Consider the following 24,699-nt stretch of genomic DNA (forward strand, 5'->3'; position numbering starts at 1 on the left):
AAACTGATAAAGCCTTCTTGGATTCACACCAAGACACATATTTTCTCCAAATACGGTGGTAATGTTTAGACGTTACTTCTTTCCTGGCCTTAATAAGAGTGGGGATGACTTCCTTGAGAATACCCTTTCGGGCTAGAATCTGGTGCTCAACAGCCATGCCGTCAAACGTAGCCGCGGTAAGTCTTGATACACACACGGCCCCTGCTGTAGTAGGTCCTCTCGAGGAGGAAGAGGCCGAGGATCTTCTATGAGTAACTCCTGAAGATCTGGATACCAAGCCTTCCTTGGCCAGTCTGGGGCAATGAAGATTGCTCGAACTCTTGTTCTTCTTATTATCTTGAGAACTTTCGGAATGAGTGGAAGTGGAGGGAAAACATATACCGACCGAAACACCCACTGGGTCACCAGTGCATCCACTGCTATTGCTTGAGGGTCTGTCGACCTGGAACAATATCTCTGAAGCTTCTTGTTTAGACGAGATGCCATCATGTCTGTTTGAGGAACTCCCCAAAGACTTGCCACCTCCGCGAAGACTTCTTGGTGGAGGCCCCACTCTTCTGGATGTAGATCGTGTCTGCTGAGGAAGTCTGCTTCCCAGTTGTCCACTCCCGGAATGAAAATTGCTGGCAGAGCTCTTACATGTCTTTCTGCCGAGAGGAGAATCCTAGTCACCTCTGCCATTGCCTCTCTGCTTTTCGTTCCGACTTGCCTGTTTATGTATGCGACTGCTGTTACATTGTCCGACTGGATCTGCACGGGATGATCTTGAAGAAGATGTACCGCTTGTAGAAGGCCGTTGTAAATGGCTCTCAATTCCAGAACGTTTATGTGAAGGCAGGCTTCCTGACTTGACCCTTTTCCTGGTAAGCTTTCTCCCTGTATGACAGCTTCCCAGCCTCGGAGACTTGCATCCGTGGTTACCAGGACCCAGTCCTGGATCCCGAACCTGCGTCCCTCTAATAGGTGAGAACTGTGTAGCCACCACAGGAGCAAAATCCTGGCTTTGGGGGACAGGATTATTTTCTGGTGCATGTGTAGGTGGGATCCGGACCACTTGTCCAACAGGTCCCACTGGAACACTCTGGCATGAAATCAGCCAAACTGTATGGCCTCGTAGCCCACTACCATCTTCCCCAACAACCGAATGCATTGATGGATCTACACGCTTGTTGGTTTCAATATTATTTGACCATTTTCTGGATTTCCAGAGCCTTTTCCACCGGAAGAAATACTCTCTGTACTTCTGTGTCCAGAATCATCCCTAAAAAGGACAATCTACTGCAACTTTGGAAAATTCATGATCCAACCGTGTTGTTGGAGCATTGACAGGGAGAGTGCGATGTTCTGCACCAACTGTTCCCTGGATCTCGCTTTTATCAGGAGATCGTCCAGATAAGGAAATATATTGACTCCTTTTTGACGAATGGGGACCATCATCTCCGCCATCACCTTGATGAATACCCTTGGTGCCGTGGAGAGACCGAACGGCAACGTCTGGAACTGGTAATGGCAATCCTGTACTGCGAATCTCAGATAAGCTTGGTGAGGAGGATAAATGGGAACATGCAAGTAAGCATCCTTTATGTCTACTGACACCATGAAGTCCCCCTTCTCCAGACTGGAGTCCATCTTGAACTTGAAGCTTTTCAGGTAGAGATTCAGATTTTTCAGGTTTAAAATTGGTCTGACCGAGCCGTGCAGCTTCGGAACTACGAAGAGGCTTGAATAAAAACCTTCTCCTTGCTGACAGAATTTTTGAATTGCTGTTGTTACTACCTCTCTTTCTGGAAGAGAAGCTGGCAAGGTCGATTTGAAAAATCGGCATGGGGGGACGTCTTGAAACTCCAGTTTGTAGCCATGGGACACTAGTTGTAAGACCCATGGGTCCAGGCCAGATTGAATCCAAATTTGACTGAAAAGTTTCAGACGTGCTCCAACCCGAGCGGACTCCCGCAAGGGAGCCCCAGCGTTTTGTATTTGTTGGGCCGAAAGGACTGCATGTGAGAGTGATGTTTTTTTCGCCGGTGCAGGAGCATAATGCAAGAAAGTCGACTTACCTGCAGTAGCCGCAGAGACTAACGCATCCAGCCCATCTCCAAACAAGGCCTCACCTTTATACGGGAGAGCCTCCATATTTCTTTTGGAAACTGCATCAGCATTCCACTGGCGAATCCACAACGCCCTCCGAGCCAATACTGCCATGGTAGCGGCTGTTGAACCCAAAAGTCCAATATCCTTCATAGCTTCCAGCATGTATGCGGCAGCGTCTTTGATATTACCTAACGTTAGGAGTATCTCGTCTCTATCAATCGTGTCAATTTCCGATAACAAGTTATCTGACCATTTTTCAATAGCACAACTCACCCACGGGCAAGCAATGGTGGGTCTGAGCAGCGTACCATTGGCCACATAAATAGATTTTAACTTAGTCTCCATTTTATGGTCTGCCGGCTCCTTTAGTGAAGCCGTCCAGGTGCAGGGAGAATCACCTTTTTTGTTAACCTTGACAGTGCACTGTCTAACACCGGGGGTGACTCCCATCTTTTCCTGTCCTCTAATGGAAAAGGATAAGCAATCTGAATCCTTTTGGGAATATGAAATTTCTTTTCAGGATTCACCCAAACTCCTTCAAAAAGAGTATTTAGCTCGTGGGAAGGAGGGAAAGTTCCCGTACATTTCTTTTCCTTATAAAAATAATCCTTTTCCTGAGGTACAGTAGGGGCTTCCGTAACTTCTAAGACCTCCTTTATAGCAACAATCATATATTGTATGTTTTTTGCCAATTTAGGATCTATCCCCCTGGAATCACTATCGTCGACACAAGAATCAGAGTCCGTGTCGATATCAGTATGTACAATGTTTGCAAATGGTCTCTTATGTGACCCAGAGGGGTCGCCTGCGGTTTAGAAAGCAGAAACCTGAAAAATCACATCTTCCACTGATTTTCTCCAGCTTTCGGCATGAGACTCAGACTTATCTAATCTCCTACTAATATGATTCACACTATCACGTATTTCTCTAACGTCCTAGTGGATGCTGGGGACTCCGTCAGGACCATGGGGAATAGCGGGCTCCGCAGGAGACAGGGCACATCTAAAAAGCTTTTTAGGTCACATGGTGTGTACTGGCTCCTCCCCCTATGACCCTCCTCCAAGCCTCAGTTAGGTTTTTGTGCCCGTCCGAGAAGGGTGCAAACTGGATGGCTCTCTTAAGGAGCTATTTAGTAAAGTTTTTTTTAGGTTTCTAATCAGTGATTCCTGCTGGCGACAGGATCACTGCAACGAGGGACTTAGGGGAGAGACTGGCAACTCACCTGCGTGCAGGAGGATTGAAGTCTTAGGCTACTGGACACTGAGCTCCAGAGGGAGTCGGAACACAGGTCAGCCTGGGGTTCGTCCCGGAGCCGCGCCGCCGATCCCCCTTACAGACGCTGAAGAAAGACGGCGGAACGGAGGTCCGGAAACAGGCGGCAGAAGACTTCACAGTCTTCAGAGAGGTAGCGCACAGCACTGCAGCTGTGCGCCATTGTTGTCACACGGCTCACTGACACGGTCACGGAGGGTGCAGGGCGCTGCTGGGGGCGCCCTGGGCAGCAATATAAATACCTATTTGGCAAATAAATACATCACATATAGCCATTAAGGCTATATGTATGTATTTTAACCCAGGCCAGTTATTAAAAAACCGGGAGGAAAAGCCCGCCGAAAAGGGGGCGGAGCTTATTCTCCTCAGCACTCAGCGCCATTTTCCTGATCAGCTCCGCTGGTGAGGAAGGCTCCCACTCTCCCCTGCACTGCACTACAGAAACAGGGTTAAAAGAGAAGGGGGGCATAAATTGGCGATATAATGATATATTAAGAGCGCATATATAGAAACAACACCTTCTAGGGTTGTTATATACATTATAGCGCTTTTGGTGTGTGCTGGCAAACTCTCCCTCTGTCTCCCCAAAGGGCTAGTGGGTCCTGTCCTCTATCAGAGCATTCCCTGTGTGTGTGCTGTATGTCGGTACGTGTGTGTCGACATGTATGAGGAAAATGTTGGTGAGGAGGCGGAGCAAATTGCCTGTAATGTTGATGTCACTCTCTAGGGAGTCGACACCGGAATGGATGGTCTACTTATGGAATTACGTGATAATGTCAACACGCTGCAAGACGGTTGACGACATGAGATGGCCGGCGGACAAATTAGTACCGGTCCAGGCGTCTCAGACACCGTCAGGGGCTTGTAAAAACGCCCATTTACCTCAGTCGGTCGACAGACACAGACATGGACACTGACCCCAGTGTCGACGGTGAAGAAACATACGTAATTTTCCTTTAGGGCCACGAGTTACATGTTAAGGGCAATGAAGGAGCTGTTACATATTTCTGATACTACAAGTACCACAAATAAGGGTATTTTGTAGGGTGTGAATAAACTACTTGTAGTTTTGCCTGAATCAGATAAATTAAATGAAGTGTGTGATGATACGTGGGGTTCCTCCGATAGAAAGTTATGGGCGGTATACCCTTTCCCGCCAGAAGTAAGGGCGAGTTGGGAAACACACCTTAGGGTGGATAAGGCGCTCACACGCTTATAAAAACATGGCGTTACCGTCTCTAGATACGGCCGCCCTCAAGAAGCCAGCTGATAGGAAGCTGAAAAATATCATGACAGTATATACACACATACTGGTGTTATACTACGACCAGCAATCGCCTCAGCCTGGATGTGCAGCGCTGAGGGGGCTTGGTCGGATTTCCTGACTGAAAATTTTGATACCCTTGACAGGGACAAGATTTTATTGACTATAGAGCATTTTAAGGATGCATTTCTATATATGCGTGATGCGCAGAGGGATATTTGCATTCTGGCATCAAGAGTAAATGTGATTTACATATCTGCCAGACGAAGACACGACAGTGGTCAGGTGAGGCAGATTCCAGACGGCATGTGGAAGTATTGCCGTATAAAGGGGCGGTCCATCGGACCTGGTGGCCATGGCAACAGCTGAAAAATCCACTTTTTGTTACCCCGAATCACATATCGGCAAAAAAGGACACAGTCTTTTCAGTCTCAGTCCTTTCGTCCCCATAGGGGCAGGCGGGCAAAGGCCAGTCATATCTGCCCAGGGGTAGAGGAAAGGGAAGAAGACTGCAGCAAGCAGCCCATTCCCAGGAACAGAAGCCCCTCACAGCTTCTGCCAAGTCCGCAGCATAACGCTGGGGCCGTACAAGCGGACTCAGGTGCGGTAGGGGGTCATCTCAAGAGTTTCAGTACGCAGGGGGCTCACTCGCAAGGGAACTCCGGGATCCTACATGTAGTATCCCAGGTGTACATTGGAAATTCGAGACATCTCCCCCTCACACAATTCACAGGCTGTATTCCCAGCAGGTGATAATCAAAGTACCCCTCTTACAACATGGAAGGGGGTAGTATTCCACACTATATTGTGGTACTGAAGCCAACCGGCTCGGTGAGATCTGAAATATTTGAACACTTACATACAAGCGTTCAAATCAAGATGGAGTCACTCAGAGCAGTGATAGCGAACCAGGAAGAAGGGGACGATATGGTGTCACTGGATATCAGGGACGCTTACCTACAGGTCCAAATTTGCCCTTCTCACCAAGGGTACTTCAGGTTCCTGGTACAGAACTGTCACTATCAGTTCAGACGCTGCCGTTTGGGTTGTCCACGGCGCCCCGGGTCTTTACCAAGGTAATGGCCGGAATGATGATTTTTCTTAAAAGGAAACATGGACGCTTTCCTGATAAGGGCAAGGTCCAGAGAACAGTTGGAGGTCGGAGTAGCACTATCTTAAGTAGTTCTACGTCAGCACGAGTGGATTCTAAATATTCCAAAATCGCAGCTTTTTCCGATGACACGTCTACTGTTCATAGGGATGATTCTGGACACAGTCCAGAAAAACGTGTTTCTCCCAGTGGAGAAAGCCAGGGAGTTATCCGAGCTAATCGGGATCCTCCTAAAACCAGGAAAAGTGTCAGTGCATCATTGCACAAGAGTCCTGGTAAAAATGGTGGCTTATTACGAAGCAATTCCATTCGGCAGATTTCCCGCAAGAACTCTTCGGTGGGATCTGCTGGACAAATGGTCCGGATCGCATCCTCAGATGCATCAGCGGATAACCCTATATCCAAGGACAAGGGTGTCTCTCCTGTGGTGATTACAGAGTGCTCATCTTCTAGAGGGCCGCAGATTTGGCATTCAGGATTGGATGCCGGTGACCACGGAGGCCAGCCTGAGAGGCTGGAGAACAGTCACACAGGGAAAAAATTTCCAGGGAAGTGTGATTAAGTCTGGAGAATTCTCTCTGCATAAATAAGCTTAGAGCAAATTTATAAGGCTCTAAACTTAGCAAGACCTCTGCTTCAAGGTCAGCCGGTATTGATCCAGTGGGATAACATCACGGCAGTCGCCCACGTAAACAGAAAGGGCGGCACAAGAAGCAGGAGGGCAGTGACAAAACTGCAAGGATTTTTCGCTAGGCGGAAAATCATGTGATAGCACTGTCAGCAGTGTTCTTTCCGGGAGTGGACGACTGGGAAGCAGACTTCCTCAGCAGGCATGACCTCCACCCGGGAGAGTGGAAACTTCATAGGGAAGTTTTTCAGCATGATTGTGGACCGTTGGCAAAGACCAAAGGTGGACATGATAGCGTCCCGCCCGAAAAACGGGACAGGTATTCCGCCAGGTCATGAGACCTTCAGGCGATAGCTGTGGATGTTCTGGTAACACCGTGGGTGTACCAGTCAGTGTACGGGTTCCCTCCTCTGTTTCTCATAACCAAGGTATTGAGAATTATAAGACATAGAGGAGTATGAACTATACTAGTGGCTCCGGATGGGCCAAGAGGGACTTGGTACCCGGAGCTTCAAGAGATGCTCACAGAGGACTAAGGGCCTGGGGAGCTAAGAAGGGACTTGCTTCAGCAAGTACCATGTCTTTTCCAAGAATTACCGCGGCTGCGTTTGACGGCATGGCGGTTGAATACCGGATTCTGAAGGGAAAAAGGCATTCCATAAGAGGTCATACCTACCTTGGTCAAAGCCAGGAAGGAGGTGACCGCACAACGTCATCACCACATGTGGTGAAAATATGTTGCGTGGGTAAGGCCAGGAAGGCTCCACGAAGGAAATTCAACTAGGTCGATTCTGCACTTCCTGAAAACAGGAGTGTTTTGAGTCTCAAATTGGGGTTCATTAAGATTTAAATTTCGGCCCTGTAGATTTTCTTCCAGAAAAAATTGACTTCAGTTCCTGAAGTCCAGATTGTAAAGGGTGTATTCCATATACAGTTCTTTTGTGCCTCTAGGGGCACCGTGAGATCTCAACATAGTGTTGGGATTCCTTAAAATCATATTGGTTTGAACCGCTCAAATCTGTGGATTTGAAATATCTCACATGGAAAGTGACCATGCTGTTGACCAATATCTCACATGGAAAGTGACCATGTTGTTAGTCCTGGCCTCGGCCAGGCGATTGTCAAAAAGAATGGGCGGTTTTGTTTTACAAAAGCCCATATTAGAATTTTCCATTTGAACAGGGCAGAACTGGGACTCGTCTCCAGTTTCTTCCTAAAGGGGTGTCAGCGTTGTCACCTGAAACAACCTATTGTGGTGCCTGCGGCTACTGGGGACTTGGAGGACTCCAAGTTACTAGACGTTGTCAGGGCCCTAAAAATATATATATATATATATATAGTTAGGACGGCTGGAGTCAGAAAGTCTGACTTGCTGTTTATATTGTATGCACCCAACAAGCTGGGTGCTCCTGCTTCTAAGCAGTCTATTGCACGCTAGATTTGTAGTACAATTCAGCTTGCACATTCTGTGGCAGGCCTGCCACAGCCGAAATATGTAGATGCCCATTCCACAAGGAAGGTGGCCTCATCCTGGGCGGCTGCCCGAGGAGTCTCGGCATTATAACTTTGCCGAGCAGCTACGTGGTCAGGGGAGAACACGTTTGTAAAATTTTACAAATTTGATACTCTGGCTAAAGAGGACCTGGAGTTCTCTCATTCGGTGCTGCAGAGTCATCCGCACTCTCCCGCCCGTTTGGGAGCTTTGGTATAATCCCCATGGTCCTGACGGAGTCCCCAGCATCCACTAGGACGTTAGAGAAAATAAGAATTTACTTACCGATAATTCTATTTCTCGTAGTCCGTAGTGGATGCTGGGCGCCCATCCCAAGTGCGGATTGTCTGCAATGCTTGTACATAGTTATTGTTACAAAAATCGGGTTATTACTATTGTTGTGAGCCATTTTTTCAGAGGCTACTTCGTTTTGTTATCATACTGTTAACTGGGTTCAGATCACAAGTTGTACGGTGTGATTGGTGTGGCTGGTATGAGTCTTACCCGGGATTCAAGATCCTTCCTTATTGTGTACGCTCGTCCGGGCACAGTACCTAACTGAGGCTTGGAGGAGGGTCATAGGGGGAGGAGCCAGTACACACCATGTGACCTAAAAAGCTTTTTAGATGTGCCCTGTCTCCTGCGGAGCCCGCTATTCCCCATGGTCCTGACGGAGTCCCCAGCATCCACTACGGACTACGAGAAATAGAATTATCGGTAAGTAAATTCTTATTTTCTTTCACCCATTCAGGCTCTTGGTGTGCCGGCAGCGCCACCACATTACAACTCTGTGTCCCTAAAATGGCTCCCTCAGGGGAAGAACTCCCTGCCTCAGACATGTCACACACGTGCACAATCAGACCACAGACACTCCGGGACTTATAGGGGACAGACCCACAGTAAAATCTGTCAGAAAGACACAGATAGGAGCAGCCAGTTCACAAACCCAGCGCCAGTAACACAATGCCTGTGAAACATAAAATGCCCACTGACATGCAGCGCTTTTTTATAATGTAAATACACAATGTAAAGCACCATTTCACTGTGCCCTCCCCCCCCTGTTTTGCACCCTGATACTTGTATTCAGTAGTGGAGGAGGAGCAGCAGCGTTGTCTCTGCAGCCTGAGAAGAGAGGAAATGGCGCTGAGCAGTGTGCTGGCTGACTGAGGAGGAAGCTCCGCCCTGCAATAGCGCATTTCTCCTCAGAGATTCTGATAACTATATTTATACTGGCGGGGTAGGGCTGTGCCTCGGCATCTTATGCCCCTTTTTTGCCAGTTTTATAAGGTATCATGCTGCCCAGGGCGCCCCCCCCCGCACCCTGCAGTGCCTGTGTTGTGTGGGCAGTATGGCGCGCTGCGCTCCCGCCAGCCGCACGGTACCTTTAGCCATCACCTTGATTGAAGATCTCTCTTCTAACACTCACCTGTCTTCTGACTTCTGGCTCTGTGAGGGGGGTGACGGCGTGCTGTGGGAGTGAGCATCTAGGCACAGCTAGCGTTCAGTTCCCTTCAGGAGCTAATGGTGTCCTGTCAGCCAGAAGCAGGGCCATGAACCTCTTTAGGAAGTTGGTTCCTACTTCTGCCCCCTCAGTCCCATGAAGCAGGGAGACTGTTGCCAGCAGTCCTCCCTGAAAATAAAAAAACCTAACCTAAGTCTTTTCAGAGAAACTCAGTAGAGCTCCCCTGGAGTGCATCCAGTCTGCCTGGGCACATTACTAAAACTGAGGTCTGGAGGAGGGGCATAGAGGGAGGAGCCAGTTCACACCCTTTGAAAAGTCTTAAAGTGCCCATGGCTCCTGCGGAACCATCTATACCCCATGGTACTGAAGTGGACCCCAGCATCCTCTAGGACGTATGAGAAATAGTTTTGATCTTGGGCCACTGGTATTACATGAAGACACAAGACTTTCAAAGATTGGAGCCTCCTTTTATAGGTATGAACAAGGTGATATTATGATCTATTGAATCAAATAAAAACTAAATGATAAAAGTTTCAAATAAAAAACTATGAACCAACATCAAGCTTTCCCCCAGATAAATGGTTCCCAAACTTTCTTTAATTATAGATCCCTAGAGTATCAGTATTTTTTTTTTGTTCACGGCTCCCCTAGGCAGGGTTTCACTTATACCCCTTTTCCACTAGCGTAGCACTGGTCGCAGCCGTGTCGTCTGACACGGCTGCGACCCGTGCTACAGCCCCCTGCAGACAGCGCTCACCAACACGGCAATTGCCGGGTTGGTGACGCGCTAGTGACGAGGCAGGGGCGGCGCTGGGAGATTACATGGTCTCCCAGCGCCGCCCTCCCTATGCACTGTGAACGGGAGCCGTGTCGCATCGACACGGCTCCCGTTTACACTACAACCCTACCCGGATCATTCCCGTGTCCTACCCAGGTAGATAGCCGGGTAGGATTCACGGGTCACTTGATCCGGGTTGACCCTTTTCCACTTGCAAAAAACACGGGTAAATGTGCGCCCCCGTGCATTTACCCGTGTTTTTTGAGCTAGTGGAAAAGGGGTATTATGTTTGTCCACATGTTTTATGATTGGCAGGCACCAGCACTGGTTTTGGCTGTCACATTGGTCATAAATAATTTGATTTGGTACTGAACCACCCTACAGGTGCCCTGGAGCACCCCAGAGTGATATGGAAACCATTTATGGAGCAACTGCCCTAGATTATAGCTACAAAATGTAAATGTAAATATGTTTTGTATGTTGGGGCAGATATTAATTTCTAAAAGATCTGATTCAAAAGACTTGACTTGGGAAAATTTGGAAGACTAAAAGTTTTTGCCTTATTCTGCATTTGGTCTCGAAATGTTTGTATAATTCACTGGTGGAACTTGAACTCAAATGTTCCCAGTCCTACTCCAACTGTACCACAGAGCAGAATGGATTGACTATTGTCATTCCAACTGTTTCTCTATACTATAAATGCCATAAAATAAAAATTTACAACTACACTGCAAATGGCATTCTGCAAAAAGTAGACACCAAAAACTGGAAATCAAAGATTGTGTTGCTGGAACCCCACTCCTGTTCTGGCATTCATTGAATTTAGTTGAAGTGTTGCTTATCTGTAGATTACTTGTAGACCTGGCTCTGAAATTTCCCTGAATCTGGTCTTCCTTTCTCACGTCCTAAAAATTTAATAAATGTTCTGTCTTTAAACTTTTTTATTTAAATTCAGTTATGTGTTATTAATTACGGATAATAGTTATTATACACATACATTAATTGTACACATACATTAATATATACATATATCTGTTTACAGACCAATTACCCTGTACTGAAACTTTGGGGAGTTTACTAAAGTGCAATCAAAATATTCAATTTGGGGGCTGATTCTGAGTCACAGGCAATATGACATTAGTTGCGAGCAGCCATGAAATCCAGATTTAGGGAGTCTATATACTAATCCTTGGAGAGAGATAAAGTACCAACCAACCAATCAGCTCCTAACTGTCATTTTTTAAACACAGTCTGTAACACAACATTTAGGAGCAGATTGGCTGGTACATTATCTCTCTCCATGGTTTAGTACATAGGGGCATAAGGGGGACATTTACTAAGCAGTGATAAAAGTGGAGAAGTGAGCCAGTGGAGAAGTTGCCCATGGCAACCAATCAGCATTGACGTAACATTTATAATTTGCATACTATAAAAGTATACAGAGCAGCTGATTGGTTGCCATGGGCAGCTTCTCCACTGGCTCACTTCTCCACTTTTATCACTGCTTAGTAAATGTCCCCCTTAATCCCTTATGAATGCTAGATTCCATTCAAATAATGCAGGGCTTTAAGTTTGCAAGCAGAAATGCGCGCCTCCCATTGACTTAACACCGGTCACCACAACCACCATTAGAATCGGCTCTCACTGCAGCTCCATGCAAGGTGCAAGAGATCCACTAGAAACAGGAGTCGCATTACAGCCATGGCACGCCCACAAGTCAAGGCTGTTACACGCAATCGCTTTGTCACTGTCCCAAAAGGCACAATTTCATGGATATACAGAAAGCTCCATCTGATTCACTATTTGTGTTCATGCCAAGAGGTACAGTACCTCGGACTCAGAATCAGACCCTTTATGCTGAAATGTGTTACTGAGTTAATGGTCATTATGATGCCTTTCTTTGTCAATGGTACATTAGATCAGATAGTTTCTTACCTTCAGAACAATCCTGCCCACTGTACCCCTCCTCGCACTCACAGACACCATCCTGGCACTGCCCTCGCCCACTGCAGGCATTCACACACCACATACGCCCGCAGTCCTCTCCGGCATAACCATCTTGGCATACGCAGGTCCCATTGGCACAACGTCCTTTTCCCAAGCAGTCACCTGGACAGCGGAGTTCTGTGCAGCCGATACCGGTATATGGGTCTTGGCAGATGCATTGCCCATCTTGACATTGGCCGTGGGGGCTGCACTCTTCTGGGCACAACAGGTCTGTGCACCACTCGCCTGTGTAATCTGGTTCACACACACAGATGCCCTCTATGCAGGTACCTCTCCCGGAGCAGCCCAGGGGACACAAAGGTTCCGAACAATTTTCTCCTCCCCAGCCCTGGCTGCACACACATGAGTCCATACTGAAGTTTCCATGTCCGCTGCAGGGAGGTGCGAATTCTGTGAGACCTGTGGGGATGACAAAGGATTAATGATCTTTATATTAAATTTCAACAAAAAAACAGTAAACATTAGTTTTTTATTGCTTCAACATAGATTCATTTGACACAACATTCTTCCCATAAACACCTCAGTCATCACTCCTGCTGGGAAGCCTGCTTCTTCCAGCCTGTAGCCTACCACTTGCCTCCATTTATCTCCTCACTTCACTGCCCCAATCAGATGCATCTCTTCAGTTACTAACATAATTACAGATCACTGCCTCCCACAAGATTAACACATGATTTGTGCCAGAGGTTTTACTGTATAAAGTATATGAAAAATACAAAGAATTTGTTTGAAATATCTTCTTTGTATTATTCTAATAATTTTTAATATCCAAAACTCTTGAGTAAGAAAGTCTATGGCAGCCGAGCTTATGTTTTCTGTACATCTCTGATCAAAACTCACCAAATTCCAGGAGTTTATACTGCTGCACCTGTGTATAATGCCCAGATGTACCCTTTGGCTCATATATTGCGTGTAAATCTGGCTCTGGTGCTAGCCAGTGCCTCCTGAGCCATTTAGCTCACTGCACGTCCCTGCTTCCTAGAGAATCATGTCATCATTTCACAGAACAGCCGACGGGTGGGGGATGTTGCGGTAGAGTGCCCACCTTCAAGAGAGCCAGGAGACCTTCCACCTCACCCAAATTTGAAGTCTCCCAATAGTTTCAGGAGAGTGAGCATGAATGGATAAACACTGTCATCTCAAAAATATACATTGTGGTGTTGTGGCCACTGCAATATTCTGATTGGTTACATATTGTTCTATCCTGACCAATTTAAGAACTGAGGACAACTATATTAGCAGGAGATTGGAGTTTAAGACTGGTGCAAAAAAGATACTCTGACACTAGTAACCAGGCGTGTACTAGCATTCAACACCAGTGGTTATGAGGCATAAAACCAAAAGATTACACTCTGACCTAGAGTGGAGGAACTGACTGCTTACATTGGAAAAAGAGTCATGGCGTATTTTGCTTTTTATTATTATTATTATTATTATTATTATTATTATTATTATTATTATTATGCCAATAATTAAGTTATCCCTAAATACCCTTCAGTTGACTCATTTTCTTTTATGTGTAAAGCACTGGTATTAAGTCTAGAGCTAACATTTAATAAGCAGTGGTGATTCTCAGACGTTTTGACTGAAATTTAAACCAGGCATGTTTTACATTTAATACGATTACCCTTTTAAATTTCAGGGTCAAGCGTAAATCTAGCCGTAGGCCACTGGAAGTGATTGGTCCTATCTTTTATGATGGGGTATCCGGATGATAGATCTATAGTGTATAGGTAGACAAGAAATACTGTAGGCATAGTTGCCTACCCTCCCGCATTCTGCAGGAGACTCCCTGAAATAGCAGCAATCTCCCTGACTCCCTGAATAGACCTGGAATCTCCCTGATTGCACCTTACCCCCATTATGCAGCTATTACATTCTTGGGAAAAAAGAGAAATCAGAGATACATACAATCAAATGGGATCATCAGTGCCATTTCCCTGCATTGGTTATAGGGCACAATTATCCCTATGGCTACATGCATTTTATATAAGGTTTCTCGTGGCTACTTGCAGTATATGGAACTTCTTATAAAGCACTATACACAAAGAAATCCTGAAAAACATTAGTGTATTTTCTCCAACAAGTAGATCTTACTAACTTTGGGGCTCATTCACATTGGATGTCAGTCATGTTTATGACGCACCTCTCAGATGTAGCTGTACACATCCGTACTGATAGGTGTTACTGTCACAATCACCCTGAAATGCTTTTTCAAAAGTTGGCAAGTATGACTGTAGGTTGTCACCATATGGTCGACATGCTTAAGGTTCACAGGTACAAAAGGTTGACATGCTTAAAAGGTCAACATGTCAATGGTTGACACACAAATGGTCAACACATGTATTTAGTTTTTTTTCATGTTTCCCCAATGATTTGCTATCCACGTGGATTATGATTGGGAATTGTCACTTGTATTAAGCGCATTGGTAGTGCAGCGAGCCACCTTGCCTGAAACACGGCGGGCAAATACGTTTCTACTGATGGTAGTTACATATTACTAAACATACAGGCAGTACAGATGGTGTAATGGTTAGACTTACTGCCTCACAGTGCTGAGGTCTTGGGTTCCATTCCCACCATGGCCCTAACTGTGTGGAGTTTGTGTATTTGCATGGGTTTTCTCTGGGTACTCAGGTTTCCCAACTTTTGCTTGATTTACTATCCACGTGGACTATTGTTGGGAATAGTAATCTGTAGCAGAGCGGGCCACCTTGCCTGAAGGTAGATTAATTGGTCCCCCCTATAAAAAATTTAAATAAATCCCTAGTGTGTGTGTACATGTGTTTAGGGCAGACTAGATGGCCCGTCAAAATTATATGATTCTATGATACATAATTTGACCCAGGAAAATAAACAAGAACTATTGTACAGGTTGAGTATCCCTTATCCAAAATGCTTGGGACCAGACGTATTTTGGATATGGGATTTTTCCGTATTTTGGAATAATTGCATACCACAATGAGATATCATGGTGATGGGACCTAAATGTAAGCACAGAATGTATTTATGTTACATATACATCTTATACACACAGCCTGAAGGTCATTTTAGCCAATATTTTTTATAACTTTGTGCATTAAACAAAGTGTGTCTACATTCACACAATTCATTTATGTTTCATATACAACTAATACACACAGCCTGAAGGTCATTTAATACAATACTTTTAATAACTGTGTGTATTAAACAAAGTTTGTGTACATTGAGCCATCAAAAAACAAAGGTTTCACTATCTCACTCTCACTCAAAAAAGTCCGTATTTCGGAATATTCCGTATTTCGGAATATTTGGATATGGGATACTCAACCTGTACCTGTTGACCACTTGGTGTTGACCTATTGACTGTTGACCTAAATACTGAACATAGTCTATGCGTAGCAATCCACTGGTGGATGTATTCACCTCTTTTAGAGGGAGGGATTCACCTTTAGATAATCCAAAAACAAATGGACATGGTGCAAGTACAGCCAGATAATTTGGATAAAAGGTGATTTTAATACAAAAAACTCACAAACAGAGAAAGAAAATAGGCATATATCCACTTTTGTGGGTTAAGGACATATGACCAGGCATCAACACTGTTACCCTCCCAGATCGTTAACAAGGAAGCAGAGGCGTGGTGACTGACGTTTCTGGGGACTACTGTTGGACTGAACGGCTTCCTGTTTACCAGTGGATTCGAGGTTCCGGAACTCCGGAATTATCTTGCTGTACTTGCACCATGTCCATTTGTTTTTGGATTATCTAAAGGTGAATCCCTCCCTCTAAAAGAGGTGAATACATCCACCAGTGGATTGCTACGCATAGAGTATTGAGTGACTGAACAAGTGGAATATCATTATTGATGTAAGCTGACTCTGTATGTGATCAACTGTTATCAGCGCTATTGTTATACCTAATTGTATTGTATTTCTGATTGTTCCGAGACTGGTGAGGAGTCTCATCCTAGGTATACCTAAGCTGCAGGTGATTATTGGCGCGGTGTGTAAATTATATACTTTTACTAAATACTGAACATGTTCTGTACCACACCCTTTCTGATGATAAAGTTATCTGCCTCTGTTTTATATTCTATTTTATTGATGATAGTTTTAATTCTACTGGTGATGGCGGTGCCACGCATGTAGTACATTTATAAATATACTGACTTATAAACTAGATGATCACAAGGGATTGATAAGTAACAGAGGGGTCTATTTACTAAGCTTTGGATGGAGATAAAGGTGATGGAGATAAAGTACCAGCCAACCAGCTCCTGTTATTTTTTAAACACAGCCTGTGACATGGCAGTTAGGAGCTGATTGGCTGGTACTTTATCACCGTCGACCTTCTCGCCATCGAAGGTTTAGTAAATAGACCCCTTAAACTATGTTTTGAGAAATTGTTACTGTGTTTCTACTGCTGTTTGTGTAATTGATACGCCCTATTTGCATACCTGTTTGCAAAGGTTTATTATAAACATCAAATATTTAATGGCCTTTGTACCTTTTATCTAAACATTTCCCCAGTGACTTTTTATTCTATGGTTTGTGATTTATGTTTTGTGGTCATTTAATTAAGTCTATGGGAATATTTATTAAGAAGGACTGACAAGTTCAGCAAATTAGTTTTTCACACATGAAGAATTATATTCTGAAAATCAAATGCTAAAAATATTTTGCTCTCCACTTAGTTTTCCCTGTTTCACCGTAGCAACAGGATAATTGTATCTTTAGTGTCAGATTTGCACTTAATCACTGACAACAGGGTAGATTGCTTGCTATTGCATACCTTGTTAATTTAATTTATGGCCATCAGAACAGATAGAAACATACAATTTAGTTGGCACAGCAGGCGCGTGTGTATTCATGAAGACAGAGAGGGATGGTTCCGTTTTCCCACTTTTGCTTTGGTGCCAAAGCACCTTGTTTTGCTGCTAATGATGGTGATTTGTTACTAATTATTAAGGACAAGGTCTAGTTAGCTATCATAATATCGCTGATACAGTTGTCTCTGTTCTAGTGCGTCATTCAGAATTTTTCAACCTCTCCTATGGGGGAGATGTATCAAACATTGGACAGTGATAAAGTGGAGAGATATAAAGTACCAACCAATCAGCTCCTAATTGCCATGTTACAGTGAGATTGGTATGCGTTCCCGGCAGACGGGATGCCAGCGGTCACAACACCGATGCCAGCATCCCGATGGTGAAGATCCCAAGGCGAGGTAAGTATTTAAACTACCCCCCTGCCCACCTAACTAACCCTCCCTTACTGCAGCCTTACCCTAACCCCCCCTCCCGCAGCCTAACCCTAACCACCCCCCACCCCCAAACCACACCCCCCACGAAGGACATACCTTAACCCTCCCGGCTATACTTACTTTTGGCATTCCGGTTGTCAGAATTCTGGCTTCGTGATCCTGACCTTTCTGGATTCTGGCGTTGGTGTTCTGACGGGTGTCGAGATTTCAGCAATGGTAATTCAGCTGCTGCAATCCTGACAGCCGGTATCTTGGCTGTATACTGTTACAGGCTGCGTTTGAAAAATTACAGGAGCTTATTGGTTGGTAGTTTCTTTCCCCACTTTATCTCTCTCCAAGCTTCGATTCATCTCCCCCTAATCGTGTCATCTATTCCTCGCTTAAGATGGCAAATGTTCACCACAGATACCCTAAAAAACTCTAAAATGTGTACATTTTATTCCCATTATTTAAAATGTTTGCCAAGCCATCCCTTTTGCCTGTAAATATCTACAAAATAGCCGTTCTAGTTTATTGAATACGTTTTCTTTATTGTTATTATAACATTTAATTCAGCTGATGAAAACCCTCCTTGTGTCTGTCTATTGTAAAGCAGAGAGCCCCTGCTATAGGCCATGCTCCATTTCACTTTAACCGAGGAGGTTTTATGGCAACAGCAGCACTGATAAAACTTACTTTGTAGGAAGTGAATTATTGCTGTACTGTATGTTTTACAGAATAACGCTAAAGCAGACATGACTTATACATAATGAGGCTCCTGCAGAGATGAATGCAGATGTTGTGCTTTCTTGCACTTTGCAATGCATCAACACCAATTATATGCAAGTATGGGCAGTGTAGTGTCGAGTTGTATGCGCTCGGCTACGCGCCTGTTCTTAGGGCTGCACTAATAATGGTAATGACGACTATGAGACCATATGGAACCAAGTGTATGGATAGATGCAGTCTGGCCACAGACTTAGGTGGGTTGGGGCTGGGTGACATGCCGACCCCGGGATCCCGAACGCAGGAAGCCGGCAACAGGGCTGGGGGGGTGGGGAGCTTGTTAATTGCTCTTCCCATCCAGATATCTCGGGTTCTGTCTGACTTAGAGTTTTTCTGAGGGTTTACTCCAAAACTGTGTCTCTCCCCTTTTGGTGGACACTGGCAGCTTGTCTCTGCTATTCCTAGAACCAGAGATATCAGCCTTCCAGCAGCTGGTCCCTGCTCCAGCTCCACACGCCAGGTATGCAGTTTTATATTTTCATCGGTGGAATGCTCTGGCTCCTGGACTCTGATCCCCAAGTCCCCAGTATGTCCTGAAAGGTGGGACTCTCTAGTTTTATTTATCCCATTGAAAGCTTAAACATCTATTTCCAGAAACTGGAGATATCTGCTGCCCTCCCACCAGAAAATGATGAATATTAAGCCCACTTCACTATCCACCCCTCCCCTGCGTATTAAACACCACTTACCATCCTGGAAGTCCACATGTACTGTGGCCCCTTCATTGAGCCCAATGCCCCTTCTGCAGTTTAGTGTTATCCCTCCTGCCCAATCTCCACCCATCTGTGCAGTAAATGAGTCATTAGGAGAAATTACTCCTCCAGGTCCTACATGCTGAACGGAAGACAGAACACCCCCTTCCGCTCACGGGACATCAAAGCTGATAGCACCCCCACTCCTACCGCTGGAGACTGGTTAGGGGCTTCAGTGCATTGCTTTGCCCAGGGGTCTACACTGCTGTTAAGATGGCCCTCAGCATATCCTGAGGATGACATGCACAGCAGAAGCAGGAACATATGCCACAGACGCACAACCACCTTCCCTGGTAATGCCTCCCACAGAATGAAAGTAGTCAGGACCACATGAAAGTGCAGCTGTGGCTAGTGTAATGGATTGGTGGGGACTCTGCATTCACTGAGTCCATTTTACTAATATCTAATCAATACATATAAATAAAGTTGTAACTGTAATTGTAAAATTTTTAGACAATGTCAACTGTGGGGTCTATTCATGAAGCAGTGAAAAGAGTGAAGTGAACTAGTGGAGAAGTTCAGCATTTAAGTAACAATGGGGGAGATTCAAATGTTTGAAAAGTTGATTGGGTATCTGTTTTTCCTGTCTATTAGATAGGAAAAAACAGGCTCCCAACTGACTTTTCAAACATTTGAATCTCCCCCATAATGGGGGTCATTCCGAGTTGTTCGCTCGCAAGCTGCTTTTAGCAGCTTTGCACATGCTAAGCCGCCGCCTACTGGGAGTGAATCTTAGCATATTAAAATTGCGAACGAAAGATTAGCAGAATTGCGAATAGACACTTCTTAGCAGTTTCTGAGTAGCTCCACACTTACTCGGCATCTGCGATCAGTTCAGTGCTTGTCGTTCCTGGTTTGACGTCACAAACACACCCAGCGTTCGCCCAGACACTCCCCCGTTTCTCCAGCCACTCCCGCGTTTTTCCCAGAAACGGTAGGGTTTTTTCACACACACCCATAAAACGGCCTGTTTCCGCCCAGAAACACCCACTTCCTGTCAATCACATTACGATCACCAGAACGAAGAAAAAACCTCGTAATGCCGTGAGTAAAATACCTAACTGCATAGCAAATTTACTTGGCGCAGTCGCACTGCGGACATTGCGCATGCGCATTAGCGACTAATCGCTCGGTTGCGGAAAAAAAAATAACGAGCGAACAACTCGGAATGACCCCCCATGTGCATATTATAAAATTATACAGAGCAGCTGATTAGTTGCCATGGGTTACTTCTCCACTGGCCCACTTCTCCACTCTTTTCACTGCATTATGACTAGACCCCTTTGTATTTCTGTATGTCTGTATGGTTCAGGTTCAACTGAAAAACTGCTGAACTAATTTTGATAATAAATTAACTGTTTTGTTGGGTATACATCAGGGAATAGTATAGGGTATGTCAGAGGTCCTCAAATGCGTCCTCAATGTACCCCAGCAGTCCAGGTTTTTAGTTTATCCATGCTTGGCTACATGTGTCTTAGTTAGTTGAGCCATGACTATACCTAAAACTTGAACCATTGAGATGCCTTGGAGACTGCTTTTGAGAACCTCTGGGCTATGTATTATCATGCCCATACTCAATATGATTAAGTAGTAAACAAAAACCCCTAATTCTGCACAGAGCTGCGTGCAGTGGCATATCAGTAGCCCCCACAGACCTTGTGGTGGCTTGGAGGTGCTAGGTGTCTTGTGGGCGCTGGAGGTTTGTGGAGGTTATTGTTACACAACTGCCTGGTCCAAGAGAAACTTCTCTATGGTCCTATCACGCACGCCTGCCCCCACTGAAAATGTCCCTCCCAAAATGGCCTCCGCCTCAGAGGAAACACTTATTAAGGTTGATAGAGGAGGTGTCAGCCATTTTGGGAGGGACATTTCTAATGGGGACAGACATGACAGTACAGCAGACCCACCGCGGCCAGAGGTGTGTGTGTGTGTGGGGGGGGAAATCCCCTGACAATGAGCAGTACCCCTGACAACAAGCAGGACAGGCGCAATGGGACCACAGACCCGTGGTGGCAGCAGCCGGGGAAATCCCTGACAATTAACAGGTACCATGAGATGGGGGGTGCCTGAAACGTTTTGGGTGGGGGCACCTAATTTAGAGTTATGCCACTGGGCGTGTGGCATTGGGAAGAGTGGTAAGTGGAGAAGAGGTACCTGGTAATCTGTTAAACACTGCTGGTCACATGGGACACACATGTGATTGGGCTCCTATGCAAAGCATGTATATGACTTGCTGTGAAAAAGTGTAGGGATTCTTCAATACTACTAAAACATCTCAATTAAAAAAATGTCAGCTTAAACAACTTTAATGTTGGAGAAACTAGGTACAAGGGGCCATGCAATGTTAAGTAAAGGAAGGAAGTGCGCACTGCATTGTGGGTAGAGGGGTAGAGGCTAGGGTTGCCACCTCATGCATCATGGATTCCTGGAGATCCACCCCCCACCCCCCAATCCCAACCCCAACACCACCCCCCCCCCAGCACCAAGCTATGTCCATGTAAATAAAATGCTGTACCATATTTATAAAATATTTTACGTACAATCAATCTAAATGACACAGTATATCTATATAAATAGGAATATAATAGTCACCACTTGGATAAATTACAGGCATTTGGTGCCTTAAAACTAGATTGTGTGAAAGAGGGAAGAACCATGGAAATGTAAGTGTTTGCACACAACCTAATCAATAACAAGCTTCAACAGGTTAAACAAACAAATGCACTACTAAAAGGTGTCTGTTATTGATTAAAAAATATACATATATCTATATATAACTTGAGCCTCTATTTTTTCATGCATGCTCGTTATATTATAAATATATGGTTGACATGCCTGTCAGCTCTCGTTGCTCTTCTCACATGAGCCGGGACGGCGTTACTTCACCACCGCAGCCCGGGGAAACGCTGATGAATTGCTGCTGATGGCAGCGGGACACGGAAGCTTCGGCTCAGTCTGTGGTCCGCAGGCGCAGCCCGGGAAAACGCTGAGAAAGAGCTGCCGATGGCAACATCACTGCAGCTTCGGCTCAGTCTGGGCTGAACACAGTCTCACGAGATTTGATGTCACCATCTCGCGAGACAGTTACTGAGTTCTCCTCCTGCCAAGGAGCACTGCTGGTGCTCCCAGGGTCCCCTTATTACTGAAGAATCCAGGAATCCGGGTGAAGGGAAAAGTCTCCTGGAGGGTTGCCACCAAATCCTGGAGAATCCAGGAAATCAGGGAGAGTAGAGGCTGAATGATTTGTTTACTCTGCAGGTTAGGTTTACTGGTGCCTCCTGCAGACATGATTCTAATATAATCATTTATTTTTAAAATAATAATGTTATATTATTTCAATATATATAATATTTCAATCTATTTCTTGCTGTACATCTTAACATCTCACAACAGATATAACCCCCCTCCTATATTTTTGATACAACTGTCGTCTAGAAACACTAGTTTAGTCCATAGGGTATTATGATAATTGCTAGATATGTCAAAGATTTCACAGGCCATCATTTTCCTGTGTTTGCCCTTTCACTTCCTTCTGCATTGATTCCTCTCTGTTTGCAATGCTTCGCATCCTTCTCTTCATCCGAGATGTTCATCAATACATCAGGTTGCAACTTCCTCTCCCACTTAACAATCCACTTTTCTTAGTGACCACTGCATCGACCTAGCAACCTCCTGCTCTGACAGAGCTGAGATTACTGTCTAATGAGATTGCAGAGACTCCATTCCTCATAAATACCTGTCAGATATATATTAATTAGTCTTTACTATGTTTCCTCGCTCTGTTACCTTATAGAGCTCTCCTGTGTGTTATCTAAGCATTTTCAGAGCTTTATTGCTGCTTTCACGTAAATTCAGCTGTGAATCTGTTCCGTGCATCCATCACCCTTTCTTAAATGTCTGTAACATGCAGAGTTTGACCCAGTGTGTTACCTGCTCCCACTGCACCTTGTGGAATACATCTATCATAAGGTTACTGGATCTACTCCAGACTGCAAGTGTTGGGTAACCTCCTGCCAGATGTATGAACAAGACAAATATACTGTACCAGGGAGAATGGTGATATGTTACTCGTGGAAGTGGTTTGTTAATTTAATGCAGAGGTAAGCCTTTGGCTGACAGGGCACAAATCAAAACTTGCCTGGGGGGTGTATTCATTATTGGGAGCCCCTCATAATTACATATCCAACTCACCACGAGTTGTAGTGTGTATACAGAGTTGGGAATAAAGTTGGTTGTTTACATTAGGCCCTTAATATAACATGGGCCCATTACATCATACATATAGAAACAAGAATGAATTGGTCCCCAAGCCTGCTACACAGATCATCAGGCTGCCAGGGTAGTTTGGGATTTGTAGTTCCACAATACCAGATATTTGGGCACCCTAGGCACCCCCGTTACTGAGCTCCCACTCACTGCTAACCTTGGGAGAAGCAAGTGATGGTGGTAGTGGTGGTTGTTGGCAGTTGGAGTGAGGGAAGCAAAGGTGGGTGATGTCAGTGCTGCCTGGTGCTACTAAAGCTGGACAGCAAATATTGGTTTTTCGGGAATATTGATATTTTAGGGCCGGTTTCTACTGTGCGCGATATTATCAGCTGGGTATCTATAATTGCCCTGTTTGCATTGCCTGCTTTGTTTCAGAAGTGTTCTGCTGTGTTCTGTGAACAATGTGGGTCTCCTGTGTACATGTGCCTATTAGCGCTACTGTATGTCAGGGAATAAAAATACATTTTCCCCTGACAATAATTGTGCCTTATCGATACCCAATTAAGAGTCCCATATCAATCCAGACCCTCCAATCATCCATACCTTATGCTCTACTGCTCCTCCATGTCAGTGATAGGCAGGGAGTATGGCTCCCAGTCATTCCTTGACACAGAACCATTAAATGAGTATCATAATATCACATTCAGTACTTTAGGTGCTCCTGAATTATTGTTGCTCTAGACGACCACATTAATTTGTTTAATGTTAGCGCTGTCTCTGGCCACAGGTTGTAGTCAGCTGAGGGTTATTTACTGCAACAGCAATTAGGTGCAAATTTACATGAAAATATAGAAATGTATTACACTTCGTTTTTATAAAGTATATCTACACCTAGCTTTACAATAAAAGGCCAATGCATAAAAAAAAACATGAGCACAGAGCTATTCATATTATCATGAAGTGAAAGTGCTCTACTTTTAGGGGTGTATTCATGAAGCAGTGAAAAGTGTGGAGAAGTGAACCAGTGGAGAAGCTGCCCACGGCAACCAATCGGCATTAAAGTAACATTTATAATTTGCATACTATACAAATGTATGGTATAGCTGATTGGTTGCCATGGGCAAGTTCTCCACAGGTTCACTTCTCCACTCTTTTCACTGCTTCATGAATAGACCCCTAAATCACTGGCCCCAAAAATCAGTCTCCCCCTTCCTGTGTGAAAATACTTTTGGTACAAAGACTGAAAATGTCACTATAAAGTCCATCCTACCAAGGGCAGTGTATAAGTACTCAGGTTTGTTAGGGTCACATGAACCAGGATTGTGGATTCCTTCATCCGTGTAGCATCGACAAAAGGAGCCCAATATTCCCCACCCCTTCCCCCATGCTTAGTCATGCCCACTCTGAGTAATTGGGCCCGATATTTCTTATGGTGGCCTTTCATCCTACTACCTGTTTTGTTCATATGTTTGTAAATCCAGTCATCAGGACACAGAGACATGTGAGTTCACTGCTGTGCTGTTTATTCCCTCACCAACTCCAGGCACACTGGACCACCCACTTCCCAGCATCCCCCTGGTCCCAGGGACTATCACTGAAGATTCAGGCTTACACAGATTAGTAAGGG

At 45.0% G+C, this 24,699-nt stretch overlaps 1 protein-coding gene across 2 annotated transcripts in view; it reads right to left on the reverse strand.

Annotated features, from left to right (window-relative positions):
• Positions 1 to 24,699, reverse strand: part of TNR (tenascin R) — a 765,126-nt gene that overhangs the window by 379,452 nt on the left and 360,975 nt on the right. The window contains exon 3 of one of the 2 annotated variants that reach the window (XM_063939699.1): positions 12,208 to 12,504. In XM_063939699.1, coding sequence (XP_063795769.1) covers positions 12,208 to 12,504 — 297 coding nt within the window. Of the gene's footprint in view, positions 1 to 12,033; positions 12,505 to 24,699 lie in introns of both variants that reach the window. The other variant, XM_063939698.1, reaches the window with a different exon arrangement.

The sequence above is a fragment of the Pseudophryne corroboree genome, chromosome 9 (assembly GCF_028390025.1).
Source record: "Pseudophryne corroboree isolate aPseCor3 chromosome 9, aPseCor3.hap2, whole genome shotgun sequence".
Taxonomy (NCBI): domain Eukaryota; kingdom Metazoa; phylum Chordata; class Amphibia; order Anura; family Myobatrachidae; genus Pseudophryne; species Pseudophryne corroboree.